Here is a 19,476-nt window from a genome sequence, read left to right as displayed (position 1 = left end):
AAAAATCTGTGTACCTAGACCAGCTCAAGAATTTACAGATACCATAGAGCATTTACAGTGAATAAAAAGACAACAAGCATGTGTACATTGACTTGGTGTCTGACACTGTGCTTAGCATTGGTGGTGTGGCAGTAAACTAGCCTGACGGTTTACTCAATGGCAAAACACAAGTGACTGCTATCCCAGTCTTCATATCAATGCAATTACTTACATAAAAAACAAGCCTCATTTTAAAGAATTAAAAAATTAATATTACAGAGAATAATAATTTACCTAGAATAATAAGCTCATAAGTGTCACTTATTATCTAAGCTAATAAGTGTCACAGGTTATATTTAAGCTCAAGAACACCTCACTTCAAAGCAAATCCCCTTAATATGACATCACGTTGTTTGACTATAGGCTTAAAAAAGTTGTTATTATTTTTAAAGTCATGGGGTCTTACCATGTTGCCCATGCTGGAGTACAGCAGCTATTCACAGGTACTATCATAGAACACCATGGCCCACGAACTCCTGGCTTGATTCCCAAATAGCTGGGACTACAGGCATGTGCCACCATGTACAGATGAATACAAGTTTTGTTTAGATAAAACTGGTTTGGGCTATTAATAAAGGAATATGGTATGTTAACCTAAAAATAAAAATTACACCTACCTGGTTATTGCTGGGGCTGGTACACCTCTTGTACGCAAGGTGGGTTTCCCTCGAACCACTGGAACATCTGCATTTTCTGAACCACCATTCAAATATGTTAATTCCTGAAGCTGTGCTTGCCTGATCTCATCATTATAATCCTACACAAAAGACAGAAGATAGTATAATTCACCTCATATTCGAAATATAAAAATATTTAGAACAAAATGCAAGTAATTCTTAACAGAAAAAATGGTTAGGAAAATAGTTAAATTTACAAGACAAGATACAAGTTTATGAAAATAAAAATATGACAATTTTTTTTTTAAAAAAAAAGGAAGAAAGAAAAATACAGCATTTTTTCCTCAAGCTAAAATTTTCTATAATCAGCCACTAATTCCTTTCTTTGGGCATACTTTCCAAGTGAGACATTTACAATAAAATTAAAATATCCAAAAATTGATATATGGGCATTGTTATTTACAACTCAATTCAACTAGCAGGTATTAATTACCTATGATGAACCAAGCAACAGAGAAACAAAGAGGAATTAAGCCATGGCCTAACATCCAAGGACTTCAATCTAGCAAAGAGGAAGGATATATATATATATATATATATATATATATATATATATATATATATATATATACATACAATAGGATAGCTTTTATGTAGCTAAGAACCACAGGGACACAGGGTTTTTGTATACTTCCAACAGAAAACTATGCAAGTTATGAAATTCAACATTTGCAAAATTGAACACCTAAATCTTATTCCTGAAAATTTGCTCTTCTTCTTTCATCTTACACTACTATCCAAATATTCAAGTAAGAAACTCTAGGAGTCATCCTTGATATCTCCCTCTTCCTTAGCACCCTGAACTCCATTCAACAATCATCAACCAAGACATGGGTAACTACAAGTGTAATCTATTTTACAGAAAACGGAAAGTTCAGGCCTAAAGAATCAAAAAGGAAATAGTAAGTTCGTTACAAGAAGTGCTGCCTAAGGATGAGACTAAGTACCAGAAGATGGACAGCAGAGTATCACACATAGAAGGAAAAACACATTTTAAAACCTAAAGCAGGCTGACCATGGTGGTTCACACCTGTAATCCAGCACTTTGGGAGGCTGAGGTGGGAAGATCACTTGCACCTGGGAGGGGGATGATACAGTGAGCCGTGATCATGCCACTGCACTCTAGTCTGTGTGACCAAGTGAGACTCTGTTTCAAACAAACAAATATTAAAAAAGAAAGAAAGAAAGAAATGTAATGCAGAGTTCAGGGAACCAAAAGAGGTGCTAAATAGCTGAGTTGTAAAAACAATCTGGGTGGAAATAGAAGCTTAAAGTGAAAGGCAGAGCAGAGGTCAAATCATGCAAAACTTTAAGTCCTATTAAAGATAATTTTCTTTAAAATTAGATTACTGAGGAGCCTTTCTTGCTGTATTTCTCTCTTACTTTTTTTTTGGTGACAGGGTCTCACTCTGTTCCCAGCCTGGAGTGCAGTGGTGCGGTCATGGCTCACTCCAGGCCTGAATTCCTAGGCTCAATTCTTAAATATCTACTTTTTTAAAATAAAAGATTTCAAACCAATAATCTAACTTTTTACCTTTAGAAGAGGAACAGAAAAATAAATCAAACGCAAAGTAAGAGGAAAAAAATAACAAAAAATAGAGCAGAAACAAATGAAAAAGAGCAGAAAATAGAGAAAAATCAACAAACTCAAAAGTTTGTTTAAAAGGCTAACAAAATTAATAAACCTTTAGCTAAACTCACCAAGAATAAAAGAGACTGTTAAAATTACAAATGAAAATGGGGCATCACTTGGACTTTAAAGAAATAAAAGATCATCAGGGAATTCTACAAACAACCGTATGCCAAAATATTTGGTAATGTAGACGACATGGATGAACAAGGACAAAAACTACCAAAACTGACTCAAGAAGAAACAGAAATATGAAGAGACAATAACATGTATGAAATAATAAGAAAGATCTATTTGTTCTCTGCCGCAAGTTCCTTACAGGGAGCTCCTGAACCCCTTAGAATTTAGTAATAGAGGTGAGAGGAACATCTTTTGTTACTCATAATAAACCCCTTTCAACCATACCTGAGTATGCTAATGCGGTAACTTCTGGAGGATAGGAGTTATTTCCCAAAAAGACCAAGGCAGAATTAGAGGGTTGAAGCTTCAAGCCCTAACTCCTTATACCCCTTATACCTCTGGGAAGGGAAGAAGGGTTGGAGTCTGACTCAGTTACCAATGGCCATAGACTTAATTAGTCATACTTATATAATGAATCCTCCATAGAAACTTTGAATGATGGAATTTGAAGAGCTTCTGGGTTGATTAACTACCTGTCTGCCCTGAGGGTGGTACATCCCCAACTGTACAGGGACAGAAGCTCCTGTGCTCAGACCTTGCCCTGTGTACCTCTTCAACTGGCTATTCATCTTTATAGTATCTCTTACATTACTATAAAGTGACCAGTAATAGTAAACAGGTTGTTACTCTGAATTACGTGAGTTGTTATGGCAAATCACAGGATCTGAGGAGAGGGTTCTATATTCTCAATTTGTAGTCAAGTTGGTCAGAAGTGAGGGAGGCCTGGGACTTAAAACTGGCACCTAAAGCAGAGCAGTCTGATCTTTAACTTGTGAGGTCAGATGGTATCTCCAGACAATGTCAGAACTGTAAGTCACCTAGAACACTGATTTGGTGTCTGCAGAGTCAAAGAACTGGCTGGTATTTGGGGAAGGGGAACATCTGCTATCAGAAGTGCTGTGTGTAGAAAAAGTTTTTTCTTTAATAAGAAAAACGTCAAAATAAATACTCAAAAATTTTCCTTCAAAGAAAAGCCCAAAATTCAATAGTGAATTTTAATAAACATTTAATTAAAGAATTAATGCTAATCCTTCACAAACTCTTCAAAAATTTAATATGAAGGATCACCACCTTACACATTCTATGAGGCCAGTATTGTCCTGATAGGAAAACCAGATATAGAAAGCACAAGATAAGGAAACTATACAAAAATATGCTTATATTAAGCATACACATGTTAAAGCTGTCAAATAAACATTAAGAAACCAAATGCAGCAGCATAATTAATACACAAGAACCAGGGTGAATTTATTCCAGGATTATAAGGTTGGTTTAACATCCAAACATAAATTAATGTAATAATGTAATAAAATAAAGGACAAAAATTACATGGTAACTTCAACAGAGAGAAACACATTTGACGGAAGAATCCAAAACTTCTTGAAGATAAAAACACTCATCAACTAGGAAAATCCACAGCTAACAACACATTTAACAATGAAAAATTAAATGTGTTATCCTAAGACGAGACAAAGATGTCTGCTCTTACCACTTCTACTCAACATTGTACTTGAGGTTCTATCCAGGACAATTATGTAACAAAAAGGAATACACAGTATCTACACAGGAAAGGAAGAACTAAAACAATCTCTGTTCACAGGTGGTACAAACCTGTGTATAGAAAACCCTAAGTAATCCACAAAAAAATAAAACTAATAGGAGTTTAGCAAGGTTTTAAGATACAACATTAACATACAAAGCTCAGTTTTATTTATTTACACCAGCAGTGAACAACTCAAAAATGAAATTTAAAAAACAATTCCACTTACCTCAGCATCAAGAATAACATACTTAGGAATAAGATCACAAAATGAAGCAAAAGTTGTATAATAAAAACTACAAAACATTCACAATTTCTTTTAATCTAAATAAAATGAAAAAATATCCAATGTTCATGGACAGGAGGTTTTAATGATAATACTTTACAAACTGATCTACAGATTCAATTAAATCTCAACTAAAATCCCAGCTGGCTTATTTGCAGAAACGAACAAGTTGATCTTAATATTCATATGGAAATTCAGTGGAACCCACAACAGCCAAAACAATCTTTAAAAACAAGAAAGTTGGTGGGATGGCATGTCCCCATTTCAAAACTTACGGCAAAGTTATAGTAATCAAGACCGTTTGGTAATGGCATAAAAGAGACATAAAGATCAATGAAATAGAAGTGAGAGCTCAGATATAAGTTACAGTCAATTGCTTTTTAAGTAGTGTCTTCTACAGCTGGTGCTGCAGTAATTAGAAAGCCATATAAATATAAACAAATGAAAAATAAATAAATAAATAACGGAGACCCAAATACTTCATGTTATACACACAAATTAGATCAAAATGAATCAAGAGACCTAACTGTAAGCAACTAAAACTAAAAAAATGCTTAGATCAGGGGTGTCCAATCTTTTGGCTTCACTGGGCCATTCTGGAAGAACTGTCTTGGGCCACACATAAAAAACATGAATGATACCTGGTGAGCTAAAAAAAAAGAAAGAAAACAAAAAAAAATCTAAATGTTTTAAGAAAGTTTACAAATTTGTGTATGGGCTGCATTCAAAGCCTTACTGGGCCGCACCTGGTCCATGGGTTGGAGAAGCTTGTCTTAGATACAAACATGAGGAATGAATCTTCACAGAGTATACTGAAAAGGTGTGGCAAGAAACTGAGAAGGATAAGAATATATTACATTACAAAAGCCACAGGAAGTCAGTGTTGTATTTACATTCTGTCAAAGCAGCAAGTCCTAATTCCATGGGATTCATTAACAACAAAGCCACTACTGTCAAAAATAGTAGTTTGGGTGAAAGGTGGAGCTGGAATCTATTTCAGTGGAATAAAGAATAAATAGCAGTTATCCACAGAAAATAAAGGCAGGCAGCTTCTTTCAGCTGTACGGCCACAACGAGAAAAAGAGAGAAAGGATCATAGCTTGTAGGGAGGAGCAGAGGATTTTAAGACAGAAGAAGCATAGGCATATTTGAGTGTAAATAGACAATTCAGAGGAGACAGATTCCTGAATTATTAATTATTTAGAATTAAAAACATGAAGAAATTCAGGAAATTTAAAAAAATACTACCCCTTTTCAAAAGCAGAATGCAAAAAAATTACTTGAAACTTGTGGAAGGCATTCTAGAATTAAAAATATATATATGAACACCAATCAAAAGGGAAGTTGAAATCATAATCAGCTAACATTTGCAAAGCAGGAAGAAGGAAAGGCAAATGATGACTAATACAAGTCACTATGATTGACAGGAAAAACGAAGAATGGAGTCAATATTTTATTGTAAATACAGATTCTTTCCCTGACTTATTTCAGGTATTGTGACCTCAGGGGAAGCATCTGAATCTTTCCATCAATATTTTAACCTCTCTAAAATAAGCCTATTAGTATGTCCCCAGCCATTTTGCTGGAAATGTGTGAAGATTAATACATAATTTGTAAAGCACCTTCTAAATAAGTGATTTGTAAGACTCTAAATAAAATGTGTTATGTAAATGTTAAATATTTGCCCTGCTGAAAAGTGTTAGGAGGTGTGATACTAAATTGTATGAAGTTAAAAACAGATTTATGTGGAAAGAACACGGTTGAGGCCCTATTCAAAAACAATAAAAAATTAAAAAATATTCTTCTAAGTAAGGTTAGGTGACTATAACAATATCACGAAAACTATAAAGTCCATTTAAGATATCATCTTTGAAAAACTACATTTAAAAATAGTATAACAGGGAAAGAAATATGGAATTTGAATCAATCACATCCGAGGTTAAGCTTAAATTTAACCAACTGAATTTAACAGCTATGTAATTTGGGATAATTTTTAAAAATTCTAGGTGACTATTTCTCCTGGTATCAAATGGACACTACTGATATAACCATTACAATTAGAATTTTCTTGGTCTTTGAAAGAATGCTTTTAAAGTAATAGGGAATGCAAATCATTCATAGTAGCTTACAGATGAACTTATTTTTGTCATTTTACATTTTAAATTATCATTTTAACTCCCCATCTGAAAAGTGAAACTGTTATAACATTCACACCATTATGAATTATAAAGAGAGGAAATGCAATCAAAATTTTGATTAAGTTATGTGTAAGCAGGATTTGACTATCCAGTGAGCTTACAGTCTATTCAAATGTATTTTAGCCTGAAGAATAGAGAAAAAGTTTTTAAATGAAATCATTAAAATAAACTCAATGAAATTCAGTGGGCTTTTTGTTAGGAATTTACTCTACAGATATATTTGCCAAAATTGGCCAATATTTATGTCTGAGGTTAATCTTAGGATCACTGTTATCTATTGTGACCTATAAAAATAACCTTAATGTTCATTATTTGAGGACCAATTAAACAAACTCTTTAACATGTATATAATGAAATATTACGCAGACATTAAAAAGAATGAAGTAAAACTACATATTCTCATAGGAACAATGTCCAAAATCACATAAGTTAAACTGATATGACATGTGACTTCTGCTACAGCTAAAAGAGGAGCTCAGCAAAGCCTCTGCCATAAAAAGCAAAATAAAAACTGACAAATGGTTAAAAGTAACCATTTTAGGAGTCTGAAAACTGACTAAAGGTCAAAATACTAAACTGAAAATACAATGTATTTATTCATTTAAAAGTGCTACCTTTCAGGTAAGAAAAATGGAGTCTGGCCTTCTTCTCTAGGGATGCACCTAGTATTGCTGCCTTGGGTGGCATCAAGAAACTGACCATCAGGCTAGACAGAAATTGGACCAAGATTCAGGAAATAAGACAGTCTTGAGAAGCTCGACACACACCTCCGGCTGGATAAAAGGCTATGTGCATGGACAGCAAGACAGTGAGACAAAGCTCTCCATATATCCTCTCCTGAAGGCGAGTGCACATATATGCAGGGGAGACAGGAGGAATCCTGGAGGAGGGGAAAAGCCAGGGCAGACAGGATGAGAGTCTTCTTTGGATCCACTCCCCTATGTACACACACAGCTCCGCCATCAGAGGATGGAAACCTCCCTAACACAGGTATCTGAGCACAACCTCCCCCTGGCTCCTCCTGGCTGTCCACTAAGCAATGCCGACACAGACAACATCTCTAGCAGGCCAGGTTTAAAAATAAAATCAAGAAAAAACACGTTAAAAGAGATATTATTAGCTGTAACTATGAGGAAGACAGACTGCAAATTTTGTCCAACTAAATTATTAAAGAAACTAAATTATTAAAAAAAAATCACCTCAACAAAAATAACCCCTCTGGGAAGAAAATAAATCCAATTATAGGTTTGCTATAATATGTTATCTTAAATAGTTTTCAACAAAAACTAAGAACCATGCAGAGAAACAGGAAAACATGACCCATACTCAGGAGGAGAAAAGCAGTACAAAGAAACTGTCTTGGAGAGGGCCCAGATATTGGACTTGCAACAAAAGAAAAATTTAAAAGCGTATTATCCGCAATGAAAAATTCACTAGAGGAGTTCAATAGCAGGTATGAGCTGGCAGAAGAATTAGTTAACTTGAAGATTGGTCCAGCAAACTTACCCAGTCTAAGGTACACAGAGAAAAAAGGATGAAAAAAAATGAGTCTCAGAAATCCATGGGACACTGCCATATGTATTAACATACATGTAACTGGAATTAGGGGGTGTGGTGGGGGGTAGAAAGGCAGAAAAAGATTAAATAGCTGAAAACTTTTCACATTTAATGAAAAAATAAACCTATAGATGCACAAAGCTTAGCCAACAAACAGGATAAACATGTACATCACAGCCAAACTGCTGAAAACCAAAAGCAGAGAAAGTCTTGACAGCAGCAAGCGAAAAACAACAGATTATATACAGAAGAACAGCAAAATGATTAATGACTCTCCTCATCAAAAGTAACGGAGGTCAGAAGGTGGCAGAGTAGCGTATTCAATGTGCTGGAGAAACAAAAACCAAAAACTATCAACCAATAATTATATAACCTATATTTTAGGATGTAGGTGAAATAAAGACATTCCCAGAAGAACAAAACACTTTTTGCTATCAGACCTAGGTTACAGAAAAGTCTAAAGAAAAACCTTCAGGCTGAAAAGAAATAATACCATATGGCAACTCTATCCACAGGAAAAAAATGAAGGGCACCAGAAATACTGTAAGTTAATATAAAAGACTCCAGAAAAATACTGTGCTACAAACCAATATCCCTCAAATTACAGATGCAAAAATCCTTAAACTATTAGTAAACCATATCTAGCGACTATAAAGAAGACTATATGCCACGACCAAGTGGGATTTATCCTCAGAATGCAAATTTGGCCTCACTTCTGAAAATCAACTAATGTAATACACTGTTATTAACAAAATCAATAAGACGAATACCACACAATAATCTCAGGTGGAAAAAGATTTGCAAAATTCAATATCCATATTTATACACATATTCATGATAAAAACTCTCACCAATTAGAAATATTAAAAATACTTCAACATGACAAAGGGCAGCAATAAAAAAAAGCCTATAGTGAATGGTGCAAGATTGAATTTTTCTTCCTAATTTTAGCAACAACTGCATTGATGGTTCTAGTCAGTGTTATAAGGAATGGAACAGAACAGAAAATAACAACAACATTACATTTTTAAAAATTAAAGGCATCCATATTGAAGAGGAACTAGTAAAATTATCTCTATTCATAGATGACATGCTCCTGTATTTCACTAATTAGGATTCCACTTAATCATTGTAATGATTCTATTAAAAAACACCACATTGCAACTAATAAACACATTTGGCAAGATCATGAGATACTAAATCAATATATAAAAATCAACTGTATTTCTGTACACTAGTAACCATCTAAAAATGAAATTTCAAAAGCTGCACTCACAATAGTATCAAGAAGTATACAATATTTACAAATAAATTTTGCAAAAGAAAAGGAAAAGTCTGACACCCTGAACACTAACACTGTTGAGAAAAATTTTAAAAATTTATCTTTTTTAAAAAGTGAAGAAACATCTCTTGTTCATGGATTGGAAAACTCAAAATTGTTAAAGTGAAAATTATCCCCAAACTGATCTACAAATTTAATATAATATCTATCAAATCTTAGCCAGCTTTGTTTTGTTTTACAGAAATTAAGAAGCTGATCCTAAAACATATATGAAAATGCTAAGAAGCCAGAAAAGCTAAAAAAAAAGTGTGAAAAACAATGAAGTTGGAAGAGTTATACAACCTAGATTTCCAGATTTACTTAAGGCTAAAGTAATTAAGAGCATACTACTGGTATGAAGACTAGGCATGTAAATCAATGAAAAAGAATTTAAGAATGCAGAAATAAACCATTATATTTATGTTTAGTAAATTTTCAACAATGGTACTAACGTACTGAATGAGGAAATAATTGTCTTTTCAACATAAGGTGCTAGGAAAACTGGATATCCATTTAGAAAACAATAAATTTAGAGACTAACCTCAAATATACAAATTAACTCAAAATGGATTTTAAGTAAAAGAATACTAAAAAACATTTAAAAGAAAACAGTTGAAAATCTTAGTGACCTTCCTTAGGCAAAGATGCTTTTGGCCAGTCCAGATTTGGTATTGAGGGAAACTAGTTTGGACCTCTGGATGAAGGAGTGTAAAGGTCATGAGATAAAAGGTGCTACTGCAGCCATCTTTGGAAAATAGAATCTGTCTCACCTGGCTGGATCCACACTGCCTGGTCCACACTGCATGCACACCAAAACATATACCTCTCCTTAGCTGTGGTCTTGCCATAATTTCAATTTTGTAGTCATTTATATGAAAAACTGATTCATATCTGACTTTTCCATTAAACTCCATGAGAGATCATGTCTTTTATTAGTTCACACGTGCCTATCACATAGTAAGCCCTTAGAAATTTTGTTTTTAAACTAAATGAAGAAATGGATTGTCACTTTTGCTTGTGGGAACTAAAGAAAATACTAGCTATTTCCATTTCCGGGTTATTACATATTTAATGCAATTCCATGTCCTAGCTTTTTAAAAGCAATAGTGATTTCAATATCCTTTCCCTATAAATATAATAATTGTTTTCCTCACAGATAATATAATCACAATACATGTGCTGTAGTATGTAAGTCAATCCACCAAACTAGCCTCTGATGACTAAAGGCAGTCTTATCCCAGAGAGCTATTTGGCAGATGTGTCAGCTTCTATAAAATAAATTGTCTGCAGAGCCAAAGTGTTGAATGCTTTATGATTCTTTTTATCAAGAGCATGCAAATGACATAAAAAGTCCTTTTATCAAGAGCATACAAATCACACAAAAGACTTCAATCGACATTTGTTAACAGAGGTAGAGATGTATTCCCTTTAAACTGTCACATCCTTAGCAATGTCAAGGTGTTTAAAAGGGTTAAAACAAACTGTCAATCTTTAACAAAACATCCAAAATACTTGGCAGAAGCTAAATAGCCTATCCCCTCTGTGCTCATTATGGTTATGTCTGTTATTGTATTTATTATGTTGTACTAAAATCATCTGTTGATGTTTCTCTTTTCCTCTAAATTACATCTTATATTATACTAAATGAGGGCAGGGACTACTTTTATTCAAGTCCATACACCAACGCCAAGCACAGTGCATGACACACAGAAGACCCTAATGATTTTGTGTTGGCGAACCAAAAAATTGTACAGTGTCACATAAAATCGTAGGACTTAGAGTTTCAAAACCCGAACTAGTGACTGTGCTATGTAAGTTTTTTAGCCATGTAACCTTGGCCCTATTACTTAATCTCCCTAAAACTCCAACACCTCATATATAAAGAAGGAACAATATCAGGTAATTCAAAGGGACACTGTAAGGTCTACTTGAGGTGATGTCCATAAAGCTTTTTAGCAGATAAGGAGTTATGCAAATAACAGTTACAGACAAGAATTATCAAGGACTAAAGTAAAGAAAGGACTTTAAAATACAAATTAACTATCAAAAAAAACTGTACTAACAGGGATGAGGAACTTTTTGATTTCTTCCAAAGCATGTCCCATCCTGGCATAAGCTTCTGCAGGTGGGGCAAACACTTCAATGAGAACATGGAGATCATCATTGAGATGGAAGTACTTTGCTTCTCCACTTTTTCTCAACTCTTCTTCCTAGAAAAAAGAAAAAAATAATAACATTTAAAAACGTCTAATTATAAGAAATGAAAAAATATATATAAAAATAAAAACTACCCCCCAAAAATAAAAACAATCCATTTGGCACATGGTTGTCATAGAAAATTTACATGACAGCAGACACCACTCTAACGAAGACGGTTTAAGCTATAAATGTGATCCTGACATTCCCAGGCTTTTACACAGTCCAGAGGCTTCCTACTGCTGCTGGAATAACATCCCCCTCCAGACGCCGGCTGGCAGGAGCCCCATCATCTTCTCATTTCTGCTGCTAGGGTGCCTTCACCTTCTCCAGTCTCCTTTACTCATCCCTCAGCAGCCACTGCACACGCTTCCTTTGTGATTCTCAACCTGGCTGAGCTCATGCTCACTTCTACACTGGCTATTGTGTGTCTGTGATGCTAGTACAAGGCACTTTACCACTATTTGAAATACCTTATTTTAAAAAACACGTCTATTTTCTATTTTCCCTTAGTGGAAAGTGATTATGATGGAGCAGACACTGTGACTGCCTTGCTTAGTGGTGCATTTTCCTTGTCTAGAAAAGAGCTTGGTATACAGATGTTCAACAAAGATTTGTTGAATGAATGATTAAACATTCATTCAACGCTACGTCAGTTTGCTTGTTCACATATTCATTCAAAAAACATTTCTACATGCCAGGTGCTATATTCTATCTGAGAATAAAACAGCGAATAAAACAAAATGAAAGATTTTATTACATTATTTTATGTAATTATGACAAAAGTTTTTAATCTTTGTTTATATAATGAAATTCAGGAGGCAAACTAAAAGAAGAAACAACAGATCATTAAGGAACTACTAACTTTGTTCCTTTGTGTTTTCCTAACTAACCTTCAATTTTAGGTCCTGATTTTTCAGAATCTGGGTCTTCCATTAGTCTTTGTTTCCAATGTTAAAATCAGACAGATTAACATTAACAGAATCTGACACTAATTCCCAAAAGATAAGAAATTGTTCTAGTCTCTTAAAAAGCCTATCCCATAACCAAGAGAATCCCAGGCAATACCACCTTTTAATTTTACAATTAGACAAGAGGCCAATGATGAAATGCTAGAGGTACATAACCAACTGACTTCACCCTTCAAAGATTCAACTTCTGTTACTTGACTAATTTGAACTCTTACAAAGAAAAGGAAGACTAATACATAGAGCAAGAAATGGGCATGGGATTTAGTCAGCTATATTTTCATCTCAGCTATGCCAATTACTAGTCATGTGAGTTTAGAAAGACTGTATGTAATCCAATACTAATTTGCAAAACCAGTTTATTAGTAGCACATGTATATTAATGTAGAACTACTGATAACACAAGGGACAGCTTTATATAAATGCCTGGTGAAAAGAGGCAGTCTATATACTACCTAGTACACTGCCTAACATATAGTAGGCATTCAATACATGCTAGCTTCCTTCACATTAATAGAAAGTAGGCCAGTGTAGGGCCACAGCCCTACAAGGTCATGGGGTGTCCCCTATCGCTGTGCTGAGGCACTGGATCCAAGAAGTAAAGAGACAGGACACAGAGGACTGGAAAAGACAGCTGGGCTCAGGGGGCCACGCCACTTACAAGCAGAGATAGGCAAGGCCCTGAACGTCCAAAAGCATCTGTATTTATTAGGCACAAGACAGGGGAAAGGGTCAGGAGTGAGGTCATCTATAGGCTTAACGATAGGGCATACATAATCATGTGAGTAGAAGCCAAGCAAGGGGGCCATGCCATTAGGTCACCTAGTCAGAGAGGTGGGCCATGTGCAGTAGGGGGCTGTGCCATGCACAGTAGTAAAGGGTCATGTACAAAAAGGTGGTCCACCCCTGGTCCACCCCCATTAGGTCACCAAGGCAAGGAGGTGAGCTGTGTGCCACAAGTGCCGTGCCCAACGCTTCTTATCTGGGGGCTGGAGACTGTAAAGGATTGCTGTAAAAGGATGCTGTAAACCAATGCAGTGGGAGCTGACAGAACGTGCTCTTCTCTAAGATATTTTATAGAAGGATGATTAGCCAGCACAGTAGAGAGAAAAGCTGACAGGGTGTCCAAAAACGTGGTGCGATTATACCAGAGGGGTTCTTCTCCCTCAGTTATTCACAGGATCTCAGGCCTGAGGCCTACTTTCCACAAGAACTGGATGCAAGGTACTGCAACTCCATTTCAGGAGGAATAACTCTTGCTCTAAGCTGGCCATGCAGCAGGTACTGAGTGGTGCCCTCTAGGCTCTGACCTGCCATATAGCACATACCCTTTCAGGCAGGGGTGCTATCACTTGGGTCATTGGTTCTTGTCCTGGTCTGGCTGTTTTTCCCATGTACTTGCTTCTGTTCTGTGACTGCTCTAGACATTTCTCCTACTACAGACTACTATATGGTTATATAGAGGATTAAATAAATCAGCACTAAATGTGTCTGTACAGCTCTGACTACAATCCCTTATATGATTATATATAGAGATTATATGGAACTATGTATGATTATGTACATAAGATAGAGATAAGTAAGCAGTAAGTTATACTTCTGGTACTAATTGTGCCTGGAGTTTGCACAGCTGTCCTTCCTTGGTGCCCATGTTGGGGGTTACCCACAGGCCAGAAACTGAATGAAAAAATATAAGGGAATATATGTAAACATAAGCCCCATAATATTCTACAAATTCCCTTTGAAATTTGTCTTGACTATAAAAAAGTTACACCAACTCTTCATTGTTCTAATCAGAACATTTCAACTATTTGATCTGAATCTTTCTCATTGCTCAAGTTTTAAAAATTGGATTCTCATTGGGCACAGTGGCTCATGTCTGTAAGCCTAGCACTTTGGGAAACTGAGGTGGGCAGATCACAAGGTCAGGAGATCTAGACCATCCTAGCCAACATGGTGAAACCCCATCTCTACTAAAAATATAGAAATAAACTGGGTGTGGTGGCGCACGCCTGTAATCCCAGGACTCGGGAGGCTGAGTCAGGAGAATTGATTAAAACCGGGAGGTGGAGGTTGCAATTAATCATGCCACTGCACTCCAGCCTGGCGACAGAGTGAGACTCAACCTCAAAAAAAAAAAAAAAAAAAAAAAAAATGTATTCTGTGTACAGCAATTCATCTCTGAAAGCACAAATTATTGAAACAAACATTTATCCTTTTCTAACAGAGTGCCAAAATAATGATTTTAATAAGTGATTATAATTATTCATTCTTATTCAAGCATTTTTATTTCTGTCAAAAACTTAAGTGGCAACAGAGAGAATTTCTTATCATAGCTGTAGCCATGGTATAATTCCAGAGTGAGGAGTTATTATTATTATTCTATAGATTAATGATGAGAGGCAATGTGTTATTTGTAGAAAAACACAGATGCTGAAATTCTACATTAAATCCCAAACCCAACATTAATTGTATGACTTGGGCAGGTTACATTACCCTCATCTTAAAGGGGTGATTTTTAAGTGGGGAAAATAATAGTATAGTACTTATCTCAAGGCTGTTATAGTAATAAAGGAGTTAACAGATACAACGTCTTTAGGATTAAGTCTTGCACATAATAAGCACTCGGTAAATGATAAATGTAGTAATGATAATTATTAAATAACTATAGTTTTATTTATTCTATTATTGTACAGTATAGATGATGTGGGCAAAACATCTAGCATGATGTTTGGAATAAACTGAAGGCTCAAGAGACCAAAGCATTGTCATGATTATTATGCCATGTAACCAGATGATATACATCAGTAATGACTCCCATAATTTCATCAATGTACCAAATAAATGAATAAAATAAATTATATTCACATTAGACTTTAAATAGTGAACATTTTGAAAAACTAAAAGGATGAGATTATAACACAAAGTAATGGGAATCTCTTTAGAAATGAACATATTATTAACTGATAACTTCTGAAAATTAAACTAGAAAAGGGATCAACTGAAATCAATATTTAAGAATTCAGGAAGTGATGGGCTGATTATATTAGTATCCTTTTTTTTTTCGAATCAGAGTCTTACTCTGTCATCTAGACTGGAGTGCACTGGCTTGATCTTGGCACACTGCAACCTCTGCCTTGCAGGTCAAGTGATTCTCCTGTCTCAGCCTTTGGAGTAGCTGAGATTACAGGCATGCACCATCACATCTGGCTAATTTTTTTATTTTTAGTAGAGACAAGGTTTCACCATGTTGGCCAGGATGGTCTCAAACTCCTGACCTCAGCTGATTCACCTGCTTTGGCCTCCCTAAGTGCTAGGATCACAGGCGTGAGGCACAGCGCCCAGCCAGTATCCATTTAAGTTGCAAACCTGTTACTTACATGATCACCTGTGGTCACTTTCAGTAAAATGCTTTAGAAAGAATGACTGATGGATCATGTGACAGAGGCTACAGCATAGTATGGGCAAAAAATGGGGAGGAAGGTACAGGTGGGCAAGAGGTAGACAAGGCCAGTGGAAAAGAGTTTAGAGAAGAAAATGACAGACTTGGGAATTTATGTTATCAGTTCAAGCCCAAAGAGCCAGGAGTAGGCTAAGTTGCAATGCTTGCAGACACACAGGTTGACGGGGCCAACAAACACATGCAGAGTTCAAGTCTGTGTGCGGCTGAATAACAATGCAGATGCCCAGCTGTCTCTTACGTGAGACTCAGGACAGTGTCTGAATACAGTGAAAACCTAAGAGCAAATTAAACCTGAGAATAAACTGACATTTGGGAGGATTCAAACAATTTTGAGTACTCAAATACTAAAATGCCACAGAGGCTTCACACAGCAAAAGCCTGTCTGGTGAGGCTTTTCCCATGCTGCTTAAACAGCTGAGGTTGTTCCTTGAAAGGAGATGACAATTCTCACGCTTTACTCCTCCTCTTCCTCTTTATCATCTCCTGGTCTCCTCCTTATCATCTCCTAGCCTATGATTAATCTCTCCTTAACCAAACATACAGAGAATAAGAGAGCTATGCTAAATCCAGGGAAAAGGGCTGTTTGCATATAATAACTATGGTATCTCCCAGTGTGCAAGCTTCCTTCTAGTCCTTCCAAAACAATGAATTTCTCTAATTAACCCATATAATATATTCAAATTCTGTGAATCTCAAATCCAAGGAAGGATCTTGGACATTTTACTAGAGTGACTTTACACTGAGGAGATCAAACACTTAGACAATTTGAGAATTAACGGAACTGATTCTGACCTAATGCCATTCCACTGAGGGCCACCAAGCAGAGTGGGGCTTATGGGATCAGAAGGTAAAGGAGACTTCTGGTCCCAGTCCACTGACAGTGGGTTCAGTGGATTGTAAATCCACAATGTATGCTACTCCCCTCCCTGGTTCCCAAGAGTCTTGATGGAACATACACATTCAGCCACTTGCAGAATCCCCATATTGATTCCCAAAGAAATAGAAATAAAAGTTATCAGGGAATGGGCAATAAATGGTCTGGAAAAGACGGTCAAGAGTGTAAAAACAGGGTGTCCCAAGCAAATGCAAAGCAGGCACTCAGCCAGGTTGTCCAGAGGACCCATTGCAGCAGATGCTAGAGCACCTCATTCCCCAGCAGCCTCCATGCAACTCAAGGTGCTCATCAGCAAAATGGCCACAGCGACTGAAAAGGAAGTCATGTATTACTTCACAACACAGACTCTCCCCCCTCAAAAAAGATGACCAGCTATTGACATGCTGAGTGTACAATATGCCAACAGCAGAGAGCCTTGATATACAACATAATCTGGAAGGGCCACCAAGCCCTGACACCAAGCTGATTATATTAAGGATCCCTTTCATTATATGGATAGTCAGGCCCTTGCTGTTAACTTGGGCATACAATCCAGATAAAGATGTGCCTTCCTTCCTTCCCTTCTACCTGTAAAATTATTGGTGGATGCCCTGATTGCCACTACTGTATGCTACAAAACACTGCTTCTGACTAAGCAGTGGTTTTGATCAACCCCTTAACAACAAACTAAATAAGTAGGAGAGTGTATTCCTGCTTGTGGGTTTCACTACTCATATCATGCAGCCCATTACCAGACGGCCTCAATAGAGCATGAACTAAGATATGAGCAAGGGTAGAGTACTTTCCTGCAAAATACACATAATTTCTGACCAACTGACCAAATACATATTTTCATTTTCTCCTACTACCAGAATAGATGAGTCAGGGAATTAAAGTCACAATGTAAGACAGCAATGTTTAGTAAGGAATTAAAAAAACAGGCCATGCACTGGAATCATTTCAAACACCTACTGAAAATTCATGTTGAGGTTCTACCCTAAACAAGTAGAGGTATGGGAATCTATATTTTTAAACAGTATTCCATATAAATCTGATGCATGTTGAGTTTTCCAATGCTGTTGAAAATACATGGGTGCTGGTGTCAGAAAACCATGGTTTTATTAAATTGTTAACCCAAAACAAAAACATTTCTCAAATTAACCCAGGTAATACACTCAAGCTCTCTGAATCTCAGTTTCCCTACCTGTAAAGTAAGGAAAATATTATTTCCCATCATTTGACCAAGGATAACAAGAAGGAACGCATGTAAAATCTTTCACACAGTGCCTGACTCACAGTGGCAGTTCAATAAACAAATACTGGCCATTTTTATTATAAAAGCTATTATTTAGATGGCTTTTTGTGTGAGGATGTTGGATTGTGTCTAAATAACCTCTGTTTAAAATATCATTGTTCAACATTCTGTGGTATACAATTGCTCAATGTGGATTTGGTTCTCAGTAACATAAATCTTTTAATAATGAGAAAACAACATGTCTCATTAGAAAACAATGTAAGTGACACACATTATGATATGTGAAATTCCTTTCAGAATTGGCATATTTAAGAAAATGATCAATAAAAATAACAGCATATATTTAGCTGGTTTAAAAACTATTAATGTGAATACATCTAAGTAAAACAATTATGTGTTAGAACAATAAGCAATCATTAAAACACTTAAAAATCAATTTTAATAACATTCGAAACTGCATATAATATCAAATAAATGACAAAAAGAAGAAATAAAAGTATATACATTATAAACTCAACTACAAGAAATATCTGCACAGAAAGACTCCAAAACACTAATCTAAAATGCAAAGAGTAATGGATGAGACTATACATAGCTTTTATCTGTTTTCATGATAATTTTAATATTATCTTACTTCCTGTAAGGTGACATATTACAAATGCAATCAAAACTTTTAAGTATTATGCTTTTATTTAATGTATGACTATGAAGGTTATAGATGCAGGTTTAAGATACTACATATTCTGAAGCAGACCAGAGTGACTCAATTTTCTAAACAGTGTCACAGATATATCACCTTATGTAATGACGTATGAATATAATGAATAATATAAGAGTACATAATATAACATGACTCACAATGTAGCCATTTTCTATAATTAATATTACCTTGGCCTTGTCTCTCATGGAACCTTTTCCAAGGATGGACATTTTTGTCAAAGTTTCTTCTTGTAAACGCTTCAGAGAATTGCCACGTGGACCCAAAAGTTTTCCCACAAAGTTGAACTAGGAAAAATAAACAAACCAACGAAATTTGTAGCATTTATATCTGAAAGTAATTTCTCAATCTTGAACATTAAGAAACACTGTCGTGTGCTACACATCATTGATAAAAGGCAAATATTTAAGTTCCTGCTATATGTATCAAAATATGATGTTCCCCACAAACCACATAAAACAGGGCTAAACATAAAATAAAAAACCCTGATATATTTCTTTATATTTATTTCAGTGATGGCTATATTCCACAACTGTGAATGAAGCTAGTTTCCTAGAATTCCTTGGTTGCTATC

General features: G+C 35.6%; 1 protein-coding gene across 7 annotated transcripts in view; it reads right to left on the bottom strand.

The window, feature by feature from the left end:
• KHDRBS3 (KH RNA binding domain containing, signal transduction associated 3) overlaps positions 1–19,476 on the bottom strand; it is a 197,683-nt gene that overhangs the window by 96,053 nt on the left and 82,154 nt on the right. For all 7 annotated transcript variants that reach the window (XM_010344218.3, XM_074387181.1, XM_039464790.2 and 4 more), the window contains 3 exons: positions 19,073–19,189; positions 11,492–11,638; positions 657–796 (listed from right to left, as the gene is read on the bottom strand). In XM_010344218.3, the coding sequence (XP_010342520.1) occupies positions 657–796; positions 11,492–11,638; positions 19,073–19,189 (404 nt within the window). The remainder of the gene's footprint in view (positions 1–656; positions 797–11,491; positions 11,639–19,072; positions 19,190–19,476) is intronic.

This window comes from Saimiri boliviensis, chromosome 15 (genome assembly GCF_048565385.1).
Source record: "Saimiri boliviensis isolate mSaiBol1 chromosome 15, mSaiBol1.pri, whole genome shotgun sequence".
In the NCBI taxonomy this organism is placed as follows: domain Eukaryota; kingdom Metazoa; phylum Chordata; class Mammalia; order Primates; family Cebidae; genus Saimiri; species Saimiri boliviensis.
This window is presented reverse-complemented; position numbering and strand designations above follow the sequence as displayed.